Source organism: Lipotes vexillifer, unplaced genomic scaffold (genome assembly GCF_000442215.2).
Source record: "Lipotes vexillifer unplaced genomic scaffold, Lipotes_vexillifer_v1.1 scaffold532, whole genome shotgun sequence".
NCBI classification, from domain to species: Eukaryota; Metazoa; Chordata; class Mammalia; order Artiodactyla; family Lipotidae; genus Lipotes; species Lipotes vexillifer.
In genome coordinates this window covers 1,520,414-1,543,650 of record NW_006798027.1, presented here as the reverse complement: position 1 = coordinate 1,543,650, position 23,237 = coordinate 1,520,414, and the positions used below count along the sequence as shown (strand labels likewise).

The 23,237-nt window shown below is 40.3% G+C and overlaps 1 protein-coding gene across 2 annotated transcripts in view; it reads right to left on the bottom strand.

The window, feature by feature from the left end:
* EFL1 (elongation factor like GTPase 1) overlaps positions 1-23,237 on the bottom strand; it is a 137,748-nt gene that overhangs the window by 111,500 nt on the left and 3,011 nt on the right. Inside the window, exons 3-7 of one of the 2 annotated variants that reach the window (XM_007470071.1) lie at positions 22,453-22,520; positions 20,888-20,972; positions 11,963-12,096; positions 10,443-10,580; positions 8,418-8,632 (exon numbers count right to left, since the gene is read on the bottom strand). In XM_007470071.1, the coding sequence (XP_007470133.1) occupies positions 8,418-8,632; positions 10,443-10,580; positions 11,963-12,096; positions 20,888-20,972; positions 22,453-22,520 (640 nt within the window). The remainder of the gene's footprint in view (positions 1-8,417; positions 8,633-10,442; positions 10,581-11,962; positions 12,097-20,887; positions 20,973-22,452; positions 22,521-23,237) is intronic. The other variant, XM_007470072.1, reaches the window with a different exon arrangement.

Genomic DNA, 23,237 nt, shown 5'->3' with positions numbered 1-23,237 from the left:
GCGGCACGCAGGCCTCTCACTGTTGTGGTCTCTCCCGTTGCGGAGTGCAGGCTCTGGACGCGCAGGCTCAGCGGCCATGGCTCACGGGCCCAGCCGCTCCGCGGCATGTGGGATCTTCCCGAACCGGGGCACGAACCCGTGTCCCCTGCATCGGCAGGCGGACTCTCAACCACTGCGCCACCAGGGAAGCCCAGTATCACTATATTATTAATTTATAATCTTTTTCATCTTTTTGGAGGGAACCCATCTTCTCTTTACATAGACATAGCTTTCCTACTCTGGAGGGCTGAAAGGAGCACTCTTGGTCTCTCTCCCACCTCAGTGGCTACTCAACAAGCAAAAAGAAGGCCAATGGCCAACACGTATTGGGCAGAGTTCCTATGCCTCAAAAAGGAAGCAAGCTCTGCCTTGCTCCCTACTCCAGGGATCAGTAAAAAGAGCTAAGCTTCCTCCTTGACTTCCTGGAGTTAAGTACACCTAGAACAAGGCACAGAACCTTCTTTCCAGAGGCAAGTCAGCAGACCCTTATCTCACCCTGGGCTTTCCATCTCTCAACACCTGATCTTGCCAGAAAAGCTGCAATCCTCCATGCAGATTCGCAGATCCATTACAGGACCTACAGAAGGGAGACAATGGGAGGCAACTACTGTGGCCTGAGGTCCCAAGCACATTCTCCAGCCTATCTCTACCAGGGAGCCCTGTTCTTTACAGTGATGCTCTCTGGGTCCTCAATAAATACAGCCAACACTTAGATCATCATATTGGCAACTTGGGTCCATTCTTAGATGGTTAGCACTGGAGATAATGACTGAGTGATTTGTATACGCTTTCAACATAGTTTATATTCCGTGAACTTGAATTGTTTGTTTGCCTGACACAGGATCAATTTTTATATATCCTTCATTGACACTTAAAACAAATCCGGACTTTAATTATAATGCTATTCATATGGTTTGTTTCTATTTGATGTTAAACTGTGATATGATGCAATCCCCCCAAACCACATGACTGTGGATTTCTACTTATACTTCTATTTTTGTCTCATGAACTTTGCTGTTATGATCATTAATCTCTTTACTACAGAAATGTGCCAATTATCCATATAAAAATGATCCTTACGCCACATTTGCCATAAATTCTGCTCTGCTCATCATTAAGATCGCCAAACCTACTTTCTTTTTATTCACATTTGTTTGACATATTGAACCAGAGCTTTGGTGTTTACCCTCAGTCCCTTATGCTTTATGTTTATTTTATTTAGCAAATCTCTGGAAATTTCCTTCTTATAAAAGACAGTATCTCCTCAACAGGGGATTCAAACATTTACTGTCATAACTGTTCTGATTAGGTAGATTTCTATTCATGCTTCTAGGATTTTGTTGTTGTTGTTGTTGATTTGGGCTACCCAGTCTGTTATGTTTTCTTTTATGCTTTACAACAATGTGTCAGATATATGTCTTGCTTTTAACTCAAAAAGTGGCAAACAAAGATTTTCACAAACACTGAAGCATACTATAAAATCATAAATTATAGTAAGAAATTGGCCATTTGCTTAGACCACTGTCTTCAAACCCTTTTCTAGTCCATCATTTATTTACACATACATACACATACAGACACATAAATCTTTGAAAATCTTGTTTTTCATCCTTTACATTCTTTTCAATCCCCCAGTTACCACAAAAGTTGCTTATAAACATCAAACCTTTCTTGATTATTGCTTAGTGCTTTTATTCCTGTGTCTGTCATTAGTTATAATTTAAAAATACTGACAGTTTCTAGCACAACTTCTCCATTCCTGAATTCTATTTTAATTCATTTCCTCTACCGAATAACTTCAAACAAGATTCTCAGAAAAGATTTGCAGAACATGTTTTCCAAGACTACTGACCTATCAATCTTTTGCCCTGAATGACAGCTTGGCCAAGTATGAAATTTCTGGGCCACATACTCTTTTGTGTCCAAGGTACCCAATGGATTAATGTTAATTGCAGGATTGTAAGACACTGCTGCACAAAGACAAACAAAACTATAGGGCTTTTCCTTGCCTTTTCTTTCCTGCCCCTGTTTTATAGGGTTGGGGCCTCAGCTCTATTTATCTTAATCAGGAACTAGATCGTTGCTGCCACCCACACAAGTCAAAGGGTTTCTGATTTTTCACAGCAGATTCTCCTGGAGTAACAACTATTAACAGGACAGATTTAGGCCACACAGCTACTAGTCACACTTCTTAATCCTGTCCCACTATATAAGAGTTTATAGAACCATCTGCTAAATTCTGAAATGTACTCACTTCCCACTTTTTTGTGACAACTTTCCATATTGAAGTTGCCAACTTTCCCCATTCACTGACATGTTAGAGGAAAATTGGAAGGAAATGGGTCTCCAGTGCTTTCATTTCCACCAACCCTTTTCCATAAATTAACATGTCAACTAGTTGAGAACAGGCACTAGCAGATCTATAAAGATGACTTTGTCTAATACAGGGGAATTCATTTATTGACTGAAAGTACGTAAAAATGTCCAAAGTTGTGAGAAGTTACCCTCATTCTGTTCATTCAAGTCTCTCCCCATTCCTTCTTCCACAATAAACTTTCCCTAATTTGTGAGATTTAGCCTAAAATTCACATAAAACATTCAATTATTTATGAAAATCATTACAAGAAAAGGGCAAGCCCCTTACCTTGTAGCTCACTAGCAAAATTTACAAATTAAGAAATCAATAAGTCTGACCCTGTTATATGACTGAATGAATCACTGTACATTTTAGCTCAAAGAAATTCTTAGAAATTATCTTAGACCTATATTCTTGTTTTTCAGATGAGGAAACAAGGCCCAGAAAGATGACAATGGTAAGTCATCAACTACATATGAAAAGTGCAAATTTTCATTTGTAATTTCCATTTTCACTATATATCCATTATCTGAATTTATCTGTCTGGTATAACCTTTATAGGCACCAAATAAACCAAGGTATCTATAATTTATTACAAACTAGCAGAGAAAAATTATGGTATTATAATTTATTATGCTGCCCAAGGCAAAATGTGTTCAGTCAAAAGGAAGTTGAAGGGCAAGTTCCTATAAAAAGGAAGACAAGGAACAGCCAAGGGTGGTTTCACCTGGTGCATTATTTCTGGTTGTATTATCCCTGCAAATTACATGTAAGGTTAAGCCTACAACTAAAGTAAATTTCATTATATCCCCACAACTGTTTACCCAGGCCGAAGACATTTTTTTTTTTTTAACATCTTTATTGGGGTATAATTGCTTTACAATGGTGTTAGTTTCTGCTTTATAACAGAGTGAATCAGTTATACATATACACATGTTCCCATATCTCTTCCCTCTTTGTCTCCCCGAAGACATTTTTCTCAAAGTAAAAATCCGCTGAATTTTCTGATTTCACAAGTCAGTGATGGTTGTGGTTAGAAATGTAATCAATTACCTAGCACATTCAAAACTGATATCACTACTACTTGGCCCGAGTGTGTACATACCCAGAAGGTGCAATTAGAAAAAACAAGGGTCCCTATATTCCATAGTGAAGATCCCATAAAAGCACTACGGTAAAAAAGCATGAACTTCAGTGCCAGGCAGACTTTAAACTTAACAACTGCTATGCCACTCAATGGCTAAGTGATGTTTAACAAATCAATCAATGTCTTTGAACCTTAAATAATAAATATTAAGACCTATTTAAAAGGATTGTTCTGGGACTTCCCTGGTGGCGCACTGGTTAAGAATCCACCTGCCAATGCAGGGGACACGGGTCCAGGAAGATCCCACATGCCGCAGAGCAGAGCAACTAAACCTGCGTGCCACAACTACTGAGCCTGTGCTCTACAGCCTGTGAGCCATAACTACTGAGCCCACATGCCACAACTACTGAAGCCCACGCGCCTAGAGCCTGTGCTCCACAACTAGAGAAGCCACCGCAACAAGAAGCCTGCACACCCCATAGAGGAGTAACGCCTGCTCACCGCAACTAGAGAAAGCCCGCACACAGCAATGAACACCCAATGCAGCCAAAAATAATTAATTTTTAAAAATTGGAAAAAAATAAAATAAAGGAGTGTTCTAAGAATTCAATGAAATAATTTAAGTGACTAGCTCAATGCCTAGCATATGCACACCCTCAATAGTTAGTTTCTTTCCACAGTAACTTCTGCTAGTGTAGATAATAAAAGTTGATACTGTATTTGCTCATATATGCATAATAACCTCCAGATGATACACAAGAAACTGCTGGGACAAACTAGTTTTCTGTGGGGAAATGAACTAAAAAGCTAAAGGATAGGGTGGGAGACTTTTCATTGTATGCATTTTTGTACCTTCTGAATTTTGAATTTATTCAAAGAATAAGGTTTAAAAAGTTAATTGTATATAAAATCTATAAAGAGATGCAAAACTTGCTGAATATTCAAAAATCAATGTAATCTACTATATTAATAAAGAACAAAAATCATAGGATTATATTAATTGATACAGAAAAAGCATCTGAAAAAATCTGACACCAATTCATAGTAATAACTCAGAAAAAAAGGAGTGCAGGGGAACTTCCTTACCTTGACAAAGAACATTTAGAAACAACTTAGAACTAACATTATACCTCTTGGTGAGAGACCAAAAGATGGGGAACAAGGCAAGTATGTCTACTTTCCCCACTTATTCAAACAGTGCTGGAAGTTCTTGCCAGTGCAATAAGGCAAGCAAAGAAAGGAAAATGGCACAGGTCAGGAAGAAATACAAGTCCTTATTTGCAGATGACATGACTACCTTGTACAAAATCCCAAGGCATCTACAAAAAACTCTTAGAACTAATGAATAGGTTTAGCAAGGTGACAGTATACAAGATCGACACACAAAAATCAAGTAATTATATTTCAATACAATAGAAATGAATATGTGAACACCAAAATAAAAAATACAATACCATTATAATTTCTAGAAAAAAAGAAAAATTAGGTGCAAGCCTAATATAATATGTACAGGACTTAAATGCTGAAAACCACAAAATGCTGATTAAAAAAATCAAAGAAAATCTGCACAAATGGAGAAACATACAGCCTCCATGGATTAGATGATTCAACATAGTAAAGGCACCAGTTCTCCTTAAATTAATATACAAGTGTACCATGCATTTTCCACCAAAATCCTAGCAAATTTTTTTTTGCAGATATAGGCAAATATTATTATAAAATGTATATGGAAAGGCACAGACCCTTGAGCAGCTAAAACCATTTTGAAAAAGAAGAATGTGATGGAAATAATCCACCCAATTTCAAAACTTATTATACACTTAGAGTAATCAGAGCTATGTGGTATTGGTGGAAAGACAGACACAGAGATCAATGAAACAGAATATAATACTCAGAAATAGACCCACATAAATATGTCTAACTGATTCGGACAAAGGTACAAAAACAATTCAATAGGGCAGGTATAGGCTTTTCAATAAATGGTGTCAAAGTAACTGGGACACCCACAGCCCCCCAAATGAACCTCGACCCAAATTTCACATCTTATACAAAAACTTAACATAAAATGAATCACAGACTTAAATGTAAGAAGGAAAACTATAAAAGTTCCAGAAAAAAACATGAGAGAAAATATTCAGGATCTAGGGCTAGGCAGACTTCTTAATGCCAAAAGTATAATTCATAAAAGGAAAAGTCGATAAACTGGACTTCCACTCAAATTAAAAACTTTGCTCTGTGAAAGACACTTATTAAGGTGAAAAGCGAAATTCTAGACTGGAAGAAAATATTTATAAAACACGTATGAGACAAAGGACTAATATCCAGAATATATAAAAAATTCTCAAAGCTCAAAAGTAAAACATAAATAAATAAAAAGTAGAATTAGAAAATGGGCAAAGGACTGTACAACGAAGCAGGTAGTCAAGAAAATGAAAAGGCAACCTACTGAATAACAGAAAGTACTTGCAAATTATATATCTGATAAGGGGTTAATATCCAAAATATACGAAATACTCATACAACTCAATAGCAAAAAATCCAAACAATTCAACTGAAAAAAAGGACAGAGGATATGAACAGACATTTTTCCAAAGAAGACCTACAGATAGCCAACAGGTATATGAAAAGATGCTCAACATCACTAAATATTGATCATCACTATCAGGAAAATGTAAGTCAAATGACAATGAGCTATCACCTTACACCTGTTAGAATGGCTATTATCAAAAAAGGTAAGAAATAAGTATTGGTGAGGATGTGGACAAAAGAAAACCCTTTGTGCACTGTTGGTAGGAAGGCAAATTGGTACAACCACTACGGAAAATATTATGGAGGTTCCTCAAAAAATTAAAAATACAACTACCATTTGATGCAGCAAGTCCACTTCTGGGTATTTATGCAAAAAACCCCCAAAACTCTTGAAAAGATATATGCACAACACCTTCATTGCAGCATTATTTACAACAGCCAAGGTATGGAAACAACCTAAGTGCCCAATGATACATGAATGGATAAAGATGATGCAGTATATATACACAAAACGGAATACTATTCAACCATAAAAAAGAATGCAAACTTGCCATTTCCAACAACATGGAGGGACTTCGAGGGCATTAGGCTAAATGAGATATGTCAGACAGAGAAAGACAAGGACAAATACTGCATGATCTCACTTACATGTACGATCTTTAAAAAACAAAACCAAATAAACAAGCAGCTTACAGATACAGAGAACAGATTGGTGGTTGCAAGAGGCAGGGAGTAGAGGGCTGGCAAAGTGGGTGAAGGGGGTCAAAAGGTACAAATTTTCAGTTATAAAATAAATCAGTCATGGGATGTAATGTATAGCATGGTATAGTTAATAACACTATACTGTATAATTGAAATTTCTTAAGAGTCAATCTTAAAAATCCTCATCACACACACACACAAATTTTGTAACTATGTATAGTGATAGAAACTAGATTAACTGTAGTGATCATTTCACAATATACAAATATTGATCATAATGTTGTACACTTGAAACCAATATAATATGTCAATTATACATGAACAAAAACAAAATGGGCAAAGGACATAAAAAGACATTTCAGGGCTTCCCTGGTTGCACAGTGGTTGAGAGTCCGCCTGCCGATGCAGGGGACGCGGGTTTGTGCCCCTGTTTGGGAGGATCCCACGTACCGCGGAGCGGCTGGGCCCGTGAGCCATGGCCGCTGGGCCTGCGCGCCCGGAGCCTGTGCTCCGCGACGGGAGGGGCCACAGCAGTGAGAGGCCCCCGTACCAAAAAAAAAAAAAAAAGACATTTCACACGAGAGGATACACAGATGACAAATCAGCTCATGAAAAGATGTTCAACACCACAAGATGTTAGGAAAATGCGAATTAAAACCATAATAACATATCAGTACACACCTATCAGAATGGCTAAAAAAGGACAAAAGGAAAAAAAATAGGAACAATACCAAATGAGGGTGAAGATGTGGAGAAACTGGATCACCATACATTGCTCGTGGGAATATAAAATGGTACACCAGTTTGACAGTTTCTTTAAAAACTAAACACACAACTACCCTATGACTCAGCAAATGCACTTGTAGGCATTCATCCCAGAGAAATGAAAACTTATGTTCACATGAAAACCTACAGATGAATGCTTACAGCAGCTTTACTCACAGTAGCCCCAAACTAGAAAAAACCCAGATGTCCTTCAATGGGTAAATACTCAAACAAACTGTGGTACAAACACACATGGAATAGCACTAAGCAATAAAAAGGAACCAACCAGCGATGCATGCAACAACTTAGATATGTCTCTAGAGAATTATTCTGAAAATCAAATCCAGAAAAGGTTACATATTATTCAATTACATTTCTATAACATTCTTGAAATGACAAATTATAGAAATAGAGAAGAGTGAGTCATTATGGAGGGGTTGGAACTGGGAGGGAAGTGGGTGTGGCTATATTAGCGGAACATGAAGCCTCTTCATGGTGATGGATTATATCCCTGTTAATATCCTGGCTGTGATATTACACTACAGTTCTGCAAGATGTTACCTTTGGAGGGACACAAGGTAAAGGAACAAGAGAACTCTCTGTATTCTTTCCTACGACTGTGAATCTACAATATCTCAAAATAAAAAGTTTAATTAAAAAATCAATTGGATAGGGGCTTCCCTGGTGGCGCAGTGGTTGAGAGTCTGCCTGCCGATGCAGGGGACGCGGGTTCGTGCCCCCGTCCGGGAAGATCCCACGTGCCGCGGAGCGGCTGGGCCCATAAGCCAGGGCCGCTGAGCCTGCGCGTCCGGAGCCTGTGCTCCGCAACAGGAGAGGCCACAACAGTGAGAGGCCCACGTACCGCCAAAACCCCCCCCCCAAAAAAAAACAATTGCATATAAAATCCACAAAGAGATTTAATTACATTGAAACACTTACCCAAAGCCCCATCCATCTATTGCACTTGTAAATACCACATTTCCCTGGTCTGGAGAGAAGTAAAGGTGAGAATCATCCGTGTCCTCCAAGCCAGTGCTCCAGTCATACACTTGCTCTCCTTGCTCAGAATTTGGATTCACTTGGGATTCAGTCTCTCTCTCTGCTCTTTCTTCTAGCACTTTAGAAGTAAAAAGAGTTCCTGTGAGTGCATTAATCTAGGAGAGATGGTAAAATGGCAGAATGTCATTCAGATGCTTTGCACGCCCACGACAGGAGACACACTAAGCCTTGCTAAGCCTAGAATCGTAAGTCACAGTTTGAGCTCATATTAAGCACACACGGATGGCGATAACGTTTATAGCAATCATTAACTTATATGCTATCAACCCATGATTTCCACACCCAGCAAAGCTAAATTGGAAGGCTTTTGAAATGTCATTTTTGTGCTCAAGAGTTGAAAGCAGACACTAATCTGTCATATCTTCAACTTGTTTTCCAGGACCAGGGCCAGGTGTCACTAGAACTCATGGTTTCCTACCCCCACAATCTTCGTTTATAACCTTAGTCAACTCCCTAACAATTTCTCACAGCAGATGTTTGAACTGTTTGCCCCTCTCTTCAGGCCCTCTTCCTGACCTCTAACCCCCAACTATTTTCACTCTCAAGTAGGTAATCTTATTTCCTACCTCCAAGAGAAAATGGAACCTATTATTCAGAAATCCTGCAAGCTCGCAATCATTCAACATATAGGTCCATCTATATCTACAATTACCACTGGCCCGTCTCCTTCTGCTGCAGGGTGGGAGTATTTCATCTGTACCCATCCCTGACTATCTCTTCAGGGAACTAGATCCACTGATCCATTCTTTTTCACTGCTCTACCTTTATCACTTCCTTTCTTTAGCAAATAAATATTCTCAAGTTGGTCACATCAATGGCGCTCCACCATCTTGAAGAAGACATTTCAAACCTCCATGCATGGCATACAAGGTTCACCATAGTCTAAATCCTACACTCCTTTCTACTCCCACCTCTTATCACTACTTAACAGGATCTAATTCTTCAACTATAACAAATGATTTGCAGTTCTTTTAATGAAACATTGTACTATGCTTTTTTTCCTTTATAACTTTGTATATCTCATTCCTTCTCTCTTGAAGAACTTTACCCTAAGTCTCTACCTGGCAAACGCTACCTCTCTTCCATCTCAAGGCCTCTTTTGTGAGACTTTTCCTAACTCTCCCTTTCCTCTTGACCCAGTCTGGGTGAAGCAGCCCTCACTTATGCTCTCAAATCACATCCAGGGGTTATCTCATTGTTCTCCAAATATCTCTTTTAATTGTCTGTCTCCCCTACCACACTGTGAGAGCTTTGAAAATAGGGACTCTCACCTGTCTTCATAGTCATAATCCTTAGCACAAAGTGAACATCCAAGAACTCATTTATTCAACGTATAGGTATGTTAATGTTTGCTGAATAAACGAATGAAGGCTTTGGTAAAATTTCATCTAAAGGGGCTTCCCTGGTGGCGCAGTGGTTGAGAGTCCACCTGCCGATGCAGGGGACACGGGTTCGTGCCCCGGTCCGGGAGGATCCCACATGCCGCGGAGCACCTGGGCCCGTGAGCCATGGCCGCTGGGCCTGCGCGTCCGGAGCCTGTGCTCCACAATGGGAGAGGCCACAACAGTGAGAGGCCCACGTACCGCAAAAAAAAAAAATTTCATCTAAAGACAGGTAATTAAAAAAACCAAAGAGTCTCCTAATATTGCTTCATTGTGAAACCAAATTACAGGATTTTCAACAAGAGAACATTGAAACCTATTGTCCAAGCTCTATATTCAAGGATGCTTCCAGGAGATGGAGGGGGCTCCTAAGATGACACTTGTTCTAGTATGATGACTTTGACACATGTGAATCTAAGTAAGTGAATTTTCTGTAGCAATGCCTCATACTCAACTCAGAAACTTCCTTACAACTCTTCTTTGAGCCACAATTTTTCAAATACCGAAGTAAAGGATAAAATACCTGTTCTAAAATATTCTTGAGGTGAGAATAGGCCTCCTGTGGGGTGAATTTCAGTTCCACTATCAAACGATCTATCTTATTAATCACTAAAACTGGACGGATGTTTTCGAGCCAGGCTTGTCGCAGAACTGCCTGTGTCTGATTAAAAAAGAAAGTAAAATGTAAAGCTCATGATTTGAAATAAGTAAAGCACATTAGAAAATTCTGATTAATAAGTAGCTCATTTCCATACTCCTTGATCACAACTCAGACCATGCCAGTCAGACACAGGTGTTCACCAGACATTCACAAAGTATATAACACAGAAGCATAGAACTACAGACAAGAAACTGTCCTTGCCTTTATGGAACTGTCAATTTATTTAAGAAGGATAAATAAAATTATGTAAAAGACAGTGAACAGTTTTGTGGAATTATACACACACACACACACACACACACACACACACATACACACAGTTTACCGAATTTTATTCAGTAAATAATCAGAAAACAAACACTCATGCTGCCAACACACAGGTCGAGCAACAGAACATTCCCCTAGAAGTCCCCTGTGTACACCTTCCTGAGCATAAACAACCTCTCAGCATTAACCACTATTCTGCTATTCTAAAGTCAGGTCTGTTCATTTTACTCGTCTTGTCAGGACACCTAAGACACTACAAAGACTAAGGCTGTGCTTTTCCAGTTGGGGGACCTGGGCCTTTACAGGCAATCAGACGGGAAGTTACAGAATAATTACAGCCTATCTTCCTGGAATTATCAAATTTTCTCCATTTCTACAAGAAAACCTCATTTCATTGTGCTTTTGCTTTATTGTGCTTCACAGATGTTGCATTTTTTACAAACCGAAGGTTTGTGTCAACCCTGCATCAAGCAAGTTTATTAGCACCATTTTTCCAGCAGCATTTGCTCACTTCATGTCACTATGTCACATTTTGGGAATTCTCACAATATTTTACATTTTTCATTATTCATCTATTTGTTGTGGTGATCTGTGATCAGTGAACTTTGATGTTACCATTACAACTCAGTGAAGGCTCAGAAATGGTTAGCATTTTTTAGCAATAGCGTATTTTTTTAATTAAGGTACATACATTTGTTTTTTAGACATAATGCTATTGAGATAGCGTGTGTAGGGGGGAGGGGGGCAGACTGACAAACCAACAGAAGAGACTCAGTATCTTGCTATCAATTACCTCTCACAGTTCAGAAACTTTTCCACTGGAGTGAAATCTCCAGATCCTCCTAAACACCTCTCCCATTTTTGCTGAGTCCCTCTCCAAGAGGACATGACAGACACATCAAGGCACCTTAAAGTCATTCTCTCTACTATCCCTTCAAAACTTGGGGGATTTAACTCCATCACAGACCAGAACACTACCAAATAAGAAATGTATAACCAGCTTTCTGATGGTCAGTGAAATGTCTCAAGCGGCACAGAGTCATCGGCAGTCAGTTCCTCCTCTCTCCTCCCACTTTCTTTAACCAGTTAAATATTTCCATGTTACAATCCACTACCTGCGGACAGACCCCTTCCACAGCATCCACGACAATGATGCACCCGTCACAAATGCGAACAGCCGTCGACACTTCTGAGGAGAAATCCACGTGTCCTGGAGAGTCTATCAGATTAATCAGGTACTCCTCCTCACCTGAAATGAAATTGGAAGACACACATTTTCAATTGTGCAGGTATACAGTACTCTTCCTCAGGCAACCCAGAGTAAGAGAGCGTCTAAGAAATGACTGAATAAAGCTAAAGAAGCCAAAATGGCAGCTCAATCAACAGCCACCATTCCATTTTACGAATTCCCAACAATGGAACTATCGATTCCAAATAGCATTGGTATAAAAGGTTAAAGGATTTTATTATTCTAATAATCTAATAACCACTTATCAAGAGCTACTGTGAGCCAGGCACTGTGCTAAACACTTGTGCTAATCACACATGATTCCGCCCTTAAAATATCCATACAACATAAACATTCCTCTACTCACTGTGCAGATTAGGAAATTGGGACTACAAGAAATTAATGGAAAAGACACAAAGCAGGTGGCCAACAGCTTCCCTACAACTTCTCCAAGAGCAGTGTGTGAATATGCGCAGCAAGACTTACAGTCAATTCTAAGTCACAAATTTAAAGAGCAGCTACTATGTGCCAAGCAGTGTGCTATGTGCTTTCACATTTGATATACTGTATTCTTTAATCCTCACAACAAAGTTGTAAGCTCAGAGCATGACTCATGCCTATGTGTCCTGTTTTAGCACTGAAGGTCTCACATCCCATCAAACGCCATCAGTCCCACGTCCCACTAAGCCCTAAGTCAGTCCCAGGCAAACCAGTACTGGCCACCCTAAGTTACAGAGACATCATATTATCAATAAAACATAATTAAGTAAACCAGACAGAAAACCGGTAGTTCATTAGAATTCTACACTCATTCCCCATTCACTGCTAAATTTGATACAATTCTCTTTTAATGGCATAATAATTACTTAAACGATCAAACACCTGAATATACCTATACTTTATTTTTGCTCCTCCTCTTAACTCAGTGTTTTTCAACTTTTGTGTGCTCCAGAACTACTACAGGGCTGAATGGTATAACTTATGGGGCCATTTAAAGGAATTTCCCAAGTGTGAGGTTAACAACTTGATGATCTGATTAGTGCCCTGTGTGACACTGATAATGATAATGATAAAACAACAACACTGCAGTAACCAAAGCCAGAGCTCACATTTGTGAAGTGCCTATCTGGGCACTATCTGGCACAGTTCTAAACATTTTATAGACATTATCTAATGTTTACTTACAACAACCCTTGCAGTAGTTACTACCATTAGGCCAAATTTACAGAGCAGGAAACTAGGGCACGGAAAAGTAAAATATCTTTCTGAGGAAATTCCAGCTAAAATCCAACTCTAAGGTAAATTGCCTAAGATCAAAAAATGGTAGGGGGCTTCTCTGGTGGCGCAGTGGTTGCGAGTCCGCCTGCCGATGCAGGGGACACGGGTTCGTGCCCCGGTCCGGGAGGATCCCACATGCCGCGGAGCGCCTGGGCCCGTGAGCCATGGCCGCTGAGGCTGCGCGTCGGAGCCTGTGCTCCGCAACGGGAGGGGCCACAACAGTGAGAGGCCCGCGTACCCCGCCCCCCAAAAAAAATGGTAGAGTGAAAGTTCAAACCCATCTACCTCCAAAGTCATACTTTTACCCACTATCCTCAAGATGGCATATATTTAATCTCACATGCCAAGATTCCACTAGTAGTGAATTTCTGAACACTAGGTTAAGGATTCCAAAATGCAATGGGCTCAGTGGGAAAGACTGCCATCAATCAGCAAGACTTCCTTCTTCAATACCACTCCTTCCCCTGCTTCCTCTTTTCATGCAAATTGCTTTGTAAGGAATTCTGGCTCTGATGCACCCACCAGGGAAGACTCCAACCAGAAAGGACTGTGGACATCTCTAAACAAAGTCAAAGAACCAGTGCCCTGGAACAATGGCCCCATGTGCCTCCTTAATCGAGTCTTTTACTGTCAGGTCTCACAGCACCAGTCTCACGGCTACCCTGCAGGATAAGCACCAGGGTCCCAACCAAATAAACCAGAGAAAAGTGAGCAGTGCTACAAAGATTCAGAGTTCTATCCACTCCCATCACATAAAACAAAAGTTATGAGATTCTTGAAATCATTCAGCATTTTTGCAGTCCAACCCTTCATTTTATTAACATGCTAAAGCCCCCAAAAGGGAAGAGATTTACCCAAGGTCACAAAAGCAGTTGCAAAACAGAAACACACCCGGGTCTATCTACCACTTAGTCACTTCCTATGAAGGTCACAGATGCCTCTACACTTTGCAGCTGAGGAAACAACACTTGTTTGTTCATTTGGCTAAGAACCAGAATAAGAAACCCTGGAGTGAAAAAAGACTGACGTTCACTTCCTGGAACCAATATAAGGGTTCTAAACCGCTGCAACCTACTCAGAACGTCTCTATGTTCACATCACCCTGGAGAGAAAGTCAGAGATCAAGGACCAACTATCTTTCATTCAATTTCACATGGCTAATATGTGCCATTACCATAAGGCATGGGGCCTATTGTCAAAGCAACTGAAACAGTAACAGCAGCGCACCTTTGACTAACAATTAGAGTGACACAGAGAGAGAGAGAGAGAGAGAGAGAGAGAGAGAGAGAGACACACACACACACACACGCACACGCACACGCACACACACACACACTTGAGATGACAGACTTGAGCATGCTTAAAAGCTGGCAGTTAGGCACCAGGACAAAGGAGATAAGTACAGAGCACAAGTCTTTCACAGTGACAGGAGGCAAGCAAAGATACTAATAATGTTACATTTTGAGGGGCAGTGGCAAACAGAGAATTCTCCCATTTTCTGTGAAACAGAACATAAAAATGTCTGCTGAGATTGTGGGAGAGGGACCGAGAGGTAGACTGCAAGAGACTAGAAGGTTTAAGAGAGCTGTTGGAGAGAATAAGCAAGGCCCGACAGACAACATAGTGGAAGTCTGCCAGCAGCCCAAGGACCAGCTGAGAACCCAGCCCAAGCATAAGGAGAAAAAAGTGTAGAGAGTTAGCTCTATCAAGGGTTACAGTTTTACTGGGAGGACAGAAGGTGAAGAAAGCAAACTGAGGACCTTGGCAAGACTGTCAGCAAAAAGACAAATCTGGGTTGTATGAGGCAGGAAGTAAATGATGGACAGTGATGAGGCTCAAGAGACTGAAGGGCTTTCTGAAATCAAAGAACGGCTACCTCGCTACACAGGCAAGAGAGCTGGGAAGAGTAAAGATGGTGGAGAAGGGAGTATTTGAATTTCAAATGTCAAAGATGAATAGTTCTGGATGATGCTAAAATCCAGCAAGTAGCCACGCCAGAGGGAGGGTGAAGTGGAGATCTACACGTCACTATTGATGAAGCCATGCCATTGGAGAGGTCATTTTCAGAAACGGTAAAAGCTACCTTGGTGGATTTGGGCAAAAAGGAAAACAATAAGCCAGGTGCAAAGTCATTAATGAAAGGGGACTGGGGACTGTAACCGGGAGGTGACAGTGGTAAGAAAGGGTCAAAAATAACTGGATGGACAGTAAGAGTCTCAAAGGAGATGGAGTTTTAAAGCAAGGGTGGAAGAATTAAGCTTTGAGCCAGAACTAGTGAACAAGGGGAACAGCAATCCCATGTCCTAACCCAGAGACAGATGGAGCATGAAAGAATGAGTAGCACTCACTTGAAAGAAGGACAAGAAAAGCAGTGTCCTCAGAAAACAACCAGCAGGAGGAGGGGGGAACAGCAACAAAAGATGTTGCGGATGCAGGGGTTATTTCTTTACCTTGGGATGTTTTCAGAGAAAGTTTTGAGAAGGAAGGGAACAGTGAGAGGTTGAGGGCAGAGGAGGTATTAGCACAGAGAAACATGGGGAAGAGATTGCTGAGAGGCCAGATCACAGGACTTCCATCTTGGGCGGTGACCAAAGACAACAGGGATGCGGGTAATGGTGGCCACAAGAAGATGTCTGTAAGTAGTCGCAGCAATCCCTGGTGGACAGGAGACACTTACGCTTCAGGGGGAATCAGCCGTGGCCAGGACTGACTGATTTCCAAAGACTCCTGGTGCAAACGAGGAGTCTGCAAACCTAATTACTTGGCTCCCAGGACTACTACCACATGCTAACTACTCTGTCTTCAGGGGAGTTTCTTAACCCCTGTGAACTCCATTTTGCACACATGTAAAATGAGGATAACATCCATCTCACAGGATTGCTGTGAGGATTAAACAAAATCACACATATGAAGCATCTGGCTCAGAATCCAACTATAGTGCACCCATTTTCTTAGATCTGGCATCAACTGAATGCTTCACAAAGTAAAGCATTCATTATGTTAAGAGGAAATAATCTGATCTTTAGTCAAACAAGGGACAGTGGAACCCTTCCCTCCCAGCCCTGGTCCCAAAGGAAGAGGACAGAAATCAGAACCTCGGGTTAACGTTCACATATCTGGAAGGTAAGGGAAGTGACTGATACATGTTGGCCTTGTGTGAATCTGGATGGCATGAATCAGTCTCCCCACGGCCTAGTCTTAAGAGGTTAAGACCAGAGAGACACAGAGTTGAAACCAACATGTGCGTAAACTCTCCACTTGCCCACAACCACAAACTCCTATGGAGGTGTTTACAAAGAGGTGAACCTGCACATGGATCTCTTTGCAGAAAGCCCTGCCATATCCTTGGTCTCCACATTTGGAATACATCCAAGCTACAGTGTGGCTGCCACCTGGGTAAATACTGAGTATCCCACTGAACCAGGCTGTTAGCTAGCTAGCACATATGCCTGAAGTACAAACTGAAAGCCTGTAAGTTAAAGCCCACTGCAATTTGTTCTACATAGTGTTTTACAAATTTTTAGTAACTTGCCAGTATTTTAAAAATTGGAGGATTTTACCAAAAATCTTGATGCCAACTTTTCTTGATTAAAAAAACAAAGCAGGGCTTCCCTGGTGGCGCAGTGGTTGGGGGTCCGCCTGCCGATGCAGGGGATACGGGTTCGTGCCCCGGTCCGGGGGGTTCCCGCATGCCGCGGAGCGGCTGGGCCCGTGGGCCGTGGCCGCTGGGCCTGCGCGCCCGGAGCCTGTGCTCTGCAGCGGGAGAGGCCACAGCGGTGAGAGGCCCGCGTACAGCAAAAAAAAAAACAAAGCAGAAAAATACAGGGCATCAGTCAGCTGCAGCTGACTAGCACTAGCCCCCAGCCACGTAGTGGGGGGTGTTTCATGGGTGGGCAGAGTCTGCTCTCTAGCTCATAACAGTTCCACCCAGACCGCCTCATTCATGCAGAGCTGTTGACACCAGCACCGCGTCAAAGAACTAATAATATAGTACTTAATAATCAAATTAGACTGGTGTTGGAATAAGTAGTTAATTCTTTGGGGGGAAATTTAAGTTAGACATCTACCTCACAGCTCGCATGTATACACATACACGTGTACAATTATGGTAGGATTAAATGTAAAAACTGAAAGTATAAAAGAACTGGTGGTAAACTAGAAGTAATTTTTATTTCAGTCTTGTGTTTTCATGTATATTCTGCAACATACTGAATTTTCTATAATACATACAAACTTGTAAATTTATTTAAAATTTTTAAAAAGACGAGTTAGAATGAAGACTTCATTTCAGAAGTTCTGCAAGAGCAATATTTGCTCACAGGTATAAAGAGTAGGTAGAAATAACTGACAACAACAGTCCAGGAATTTCTAAGTATTTAATCCATCTGAATACATTTCTCTCATCTATAGTTGCATCCTAGGCTAAAGGATTCAAAGGTACTACATCCTCTTAGGATTTTTTATAGAATGTATATTGGGATTGGGATTATTTCCTAACTCTTGAAATGACCAGATAAATGTATAGTATCCTTATGGGAAGGGTACAAAGAGAGGTGGCTAAGAAATAGGAAAATAACAACATTTAACAATATGGTCCCAACATTTGTACCAAATTTTAGTCACAAATGGAAAGATGAGAGAGGCTCCATTTTCTCAAGGAAGAACTGGGGCCCTGGAAAATGCTAAGATAAGAATATCACCTTGATGGTTTTCAACACTCTATCTGTAATATGCATAGTTTTGGTAAGCTTATTTGTTTACCTTAAACTAGAAAAATACCGTATCTTTCAATCCATGTGAGGATTTGAAAAAATTTTTGAAAGCTCGTTAAATTAAGAGTCAAAACAAGAAAGCACTTCATTAACATTTAGTACAGAGATCCTCAACTAACAGGGCATTTGGAAGGGGCATGGGAAGGAGGGGAAGAAGTGGTAAACACAAAAATCACCTGTGGAGTTTCTTCAACCATCACGTTTCCCTCCTCCAGAAGGGAGACCCCCTTCAGGCTGTCCCACCTTCACAGCAGGAAATGCCCCATTCCAGAGAGTCAACGCTGAGATAAGGATGAGAATGTATCTCATCTCTCGGATGTTTTGAGAACATGTCTCAGTCAACATCCCCAACTTCTATCCCCATTTTGCAGATGTGGAAAGCAAGGCTCTAACTGTCACGTGTGGTGACTGCCTAACCCACAGCCCCTTCTAGGCCATCACGGTCACAAAGAAACATGTTGAATACTTTATGGCTCCACTCCAATCACTACTGACCAGACTAGGAGATGACCATCCAACCACAGACTGGCAGTCCATAGGTGCAACCTCTGCCATAGCCTGGCATCAAAAGACAATCTGAGCAACATCATGCTCTTGAGATGTATGCTCGTAAACGTAGGAGAAAGCAGCAGTAAGCAACAGAACTAAGGGAAAAAAACAGGAGTTGAGTGGAGGGGTCAGGGAAAAGGGAGTTTATGAAGATGGAGGCACTAAGGGTAGGCAAAAGCTATAAAACAGCGAAAAGACTTACAGGGTAAAAACAGATAAAAACAGAGAACTCAACCCAAGGATGACAGTGGAGTTCCAGAGGGAAGATCCGTTAACTTTTATTGATGGTCTCTAGAGCCATCCTGGATCCAGAATCAACATCTGCCTTCAATTTCTCTGAGATGTCACTCCAATAATGCTCCTGCTTTTGGGTTTTCATGAATATTGTTTCCAGTATCATTTCACACGTATTCTGTCAATAAGCCATCCCACCCCATCCCAAGCTAGCTTAAGCCTCTGCTCTGTGCAATCAAGAAAGTATATCTAGGACAGTCTGAGAGCAAGTTACCCAAGGTCATACAGTTCAACAAAATAAAGATTAGACCATTCAATTCCCTGGGACCTATAGCCATTTTCCTGCAACACTGTACCACAAAGACAAAAGGGAATTGGAATGACTGAAGGTCATGATACATAAAGTAAACCTTAATAAAATGGTTTAAAAAGGGGTGAAGGAACTGGAGACAAAGTCCAGAGAGCAACTAAAATTGACACTAAAGTAATCTTCAAATGAAAACAGACTAATGAGTGTGGAGAAAGGAAGGCTACAAATGTCTTGAACTCTATAAAAATACGGAGAGAAAAGAAATAAACTGACCACTGACCCATTCACTGGATCACAGAATGACGACGTTTAAAAGGTGAGAGGTAGATTTTAAAAAATAAGGCATCAGTTTAAATACTAAACACTGGGAATTCATGTATCTAAAAGCTTCAAAACTGGTTTAGTTCAAAAACACTGTAAGACTGACCTCAAAGAGAACAGTCATGTCCCACATAGTACAACCCTTGGTGTCAGTGCCAGAGATATGAAGGATAAATCACAGGTCAGTCCATTAGGAAAATGAAATATAGCTTTATTATTTTCTTCTAGTTATAAAAATTCACATTTTGTGTAAAATTTCCAAACAGTACAAAATAAATATTTTGTAACGTGTAAGTTTCACATAATCCAGTCACTAATAACTACAGTTAAGGTTCTGGTATGTGTCCTTTCAGACATCTTTATCTATATACATAATATATTCTTATTACTAAAACACATTCATATCTTATAAGTATTTGCAACTTGCTTTTTGTCTCCTACTTTACCTTTTCTATATAATTACATATAGGTCAAACAGTTGTTTGAACAGCTGAATAGCATTTCACAGCATGGATGTATCAGTTTACTTAACTATTTTCCATAACTATTTTCCTTAACTATGTAAGGTTGTTGGCATTCTTTTCCCTAATACAAACTTTTGAGTGAATGTCAATGAACATATATCTCATGTGCTTGTATGACTGTTTCTGTCAGATAAATCCCTAGAAGTGTTACTGTCAAAATGGCATCCTGGGGCTTCCCTGGCGGTGCAGTGGTTGAGAGTCCGCCTGCCGATGCAGGGGACATGGGTTCGTGCCCCGGTCCGGGAAGATCCCACATGCCGTGGAGCGGCTGGGCCCATGAGCCATGGCTGCTGAGCCTGTGCATCCGGAGCCTGTGCTCCGCAACGGGAGAGGCCACAACAGTGAGAGGCCTGCATAACGCAAAAAACAAAATAACAAAAAACAACAACAACAAAAATGGCATCCTGATCTGGGGATAAAAACTATAGTGATCATGGCAATGCGTACACAGTCAAGTAAATAATCTAGATCTAATAGGGAGGCCATAGGACAGAAGGAGGACCTAGCAAGGAAATGGGACAATAAGGCTGAACCAGAAAGGTCCTAAGACTCCAGACCTTCCCTCTGAAGAAATCTATACAATCACCTGGGTGGATGGGGGCAAGTGTGAGCTGCCAGTTCTTCTGCCCTCAAGCCAGTCAGAGGTCCCCGTCTGTACTCAAATCTGGACAGCCTGACTCTGCTCTGACAACAGATCATCCGGAAAGGCCAGAATGAAATTTGTGGAATGTAAAGCAAAAAACCTGAGGCCTGAAACTAATTCAGGAAGAGAGAGGACACAAAAGATACAAAACCATTGTTCTTTAAAACACAGATCGATTTACCTTTTGCATAATGTAGTGAAATGGCACTGGATTTCATAGTGATCCCTCGGACCTGTTCATCCTCTCTGCTGTCCATGTACCTTAACTGTAAAAATGCAACATATGCATCCGTATTTCCCAATGAATTAAAATGTAATATTAAAATGGACTGATTTGGATTTTTGTTTTAAATACTTAAACTTTTAGGCTTATTGCCATGAAGTTGTTCATTATGTCCCATTATTACCTTCTGAATCTCTGCAACATTTTTCTTTCCTAGTACCACTTATTTCTTCCACCTTTCCTTTCTCCTAATCAATTTCTAACTTTTTATCAGTTGTAATGCAAGACAATCATAAACTGTCTACATTGCTAGTATTTTTTTAATTAATAGGCTTTATGTTTTTAGAGCAATTTTAAGTTTATAGAAAAATTGACTGGAAAGTAAAGAGATTCCCAAGCATCCCCTCCCCTCCTACACACACAGTTCCCCCTATTACTTACATCTTATATTAGTGCGTAGTGTGGTACATGTTACAATTAATGAACCAATATCAATACACTATTATTAATTAACGTCTATAGCTTACATTAGGATTCAATCTTTAAATGTACTATGACGTGTCCACCATCACTGTATCATATTTGTTAGCTGTATTAATCTTTTTGAAGAACAAACTGTGGCTTCATCAATCTTTTCTAATTCATTAATTTATGGTTTATTATTTCATCTACTCATTTTAGAGTTATTGTACTTTTTCTCACTTCTCAACTGGGAAAAATAAAAGCACTTTATTATTTCATTCAACCCAGTTTTTTTAGCCTTCTATAGACAGTACCTTGGGCCAGTTCCCCACCCAACGTGCCTCAAATGCCCAAGTCTTCCTTCAGTCTCTTAGGTCTACTTTTTTAATTCAATTTTGCTTCTCTATCTCCTCTTCTCTATATTACCAGTCACCTGATAAATCCTACTGACTCTATCGTAAATTCATTGAAGGGAGGAACATCTCTATCTTTCTACTGCAAATAAATTATTCCAATTTCTTTCAGTTCACAGTTAAAAACAAAGGTCTCTATCATTTCATTTCCTAAAACATGATCTTCCTTCATCATGACCCTCAAGCTTCAGAAGCCTTCCTTTGGTACTTAGGTTAGCCTTCAAGGTCTTTGTAATCTGATACATTTTTTCTACCTGCACCATTTTCTCTCTCAGTATAGGCAAACGTTCCACTCAAATCAAGCACAACCCACAAATTAGCCTTTATGCATTTTATCCACGTTATTTCCCACTGTGAAGCATCTCTTCCACCTGTGAAATTTTCCACAATCATGCGAGGTTATCAAATGATTGGTTGCAAAAACTCATTCTTGCACTTATAAAATATTAATATAAAGTAAAATAAAGCAATATAGAAATAACTTTTTCTCAACGATCTCTTTTATCTTGCTAAATGGACTGTCAGCTTCTTAGATGCATGAACTATGCTTCATACTTTTTCGATCTTTAAGAACACAACGAAGGACTCATCACATTGTAGATTTGCTAATACGAACTGAAATGCAAGTATATATCAAATATAACATACCTTGCCTGCCAGGCGGCTGGAGATAATGCCATTGCTAGATATAAGACAGTCAGCCAGAGTAGTTTTTCCTGTTAAAGTAACAATATTAATTTAAATCGATTTCTTTTTTTTAAAGGGTGAGGTAGGTAGATTGTATCGACAAATTTAACATCTAACCATAGAACTGGTTTAGCAAATATTTCCTATTTACCTATACTAAGTGAAGCAAGATACAATGGGCATTTTAATTAGAACTTTGAACAAAACATCATCTGGAAGGACACAGATTCCAGCACTCCACAGTGCTGTAATCTGTATTGCCAACCCAGTGGATCAACCTCACTTTAAAATCCGTCAAGCAACATTTTTTTGTAAGGACAGAAAAAATTTTTTTAATTCAGGCATAATTTACACAGAGCAAAATGCAGACTCTTAAGTGATAAGAAAAACCACTGTGCCAATCAAAATACAAAACGTCTGACAAACAACTTTTACAGTTACTCAAATCTGTCCGACAAAGAATTTGATCAAGTTTATTGTAATTATTACATCAGTCATCAGATATCCATAACTGTGTCCAGGCCTATAAACTTTTTTTTTTTTTGGCGGTACATGGGCCTCTCACTTTTGTGGCCTCTTCCGCTGCAGAGCACAGGCTCCGGACGCACACGAGCCCAGCCGCTCCGTGGCATGTGGGATCTTCCTGGACCGGGGCATGAACCCGTGTCGCCTGTATCGGCAGGCGGAGTCTCAACTGCTGCGCCACCACGGAAGCCCTAAACTTAAACTCTTGATAGCTCAGCATG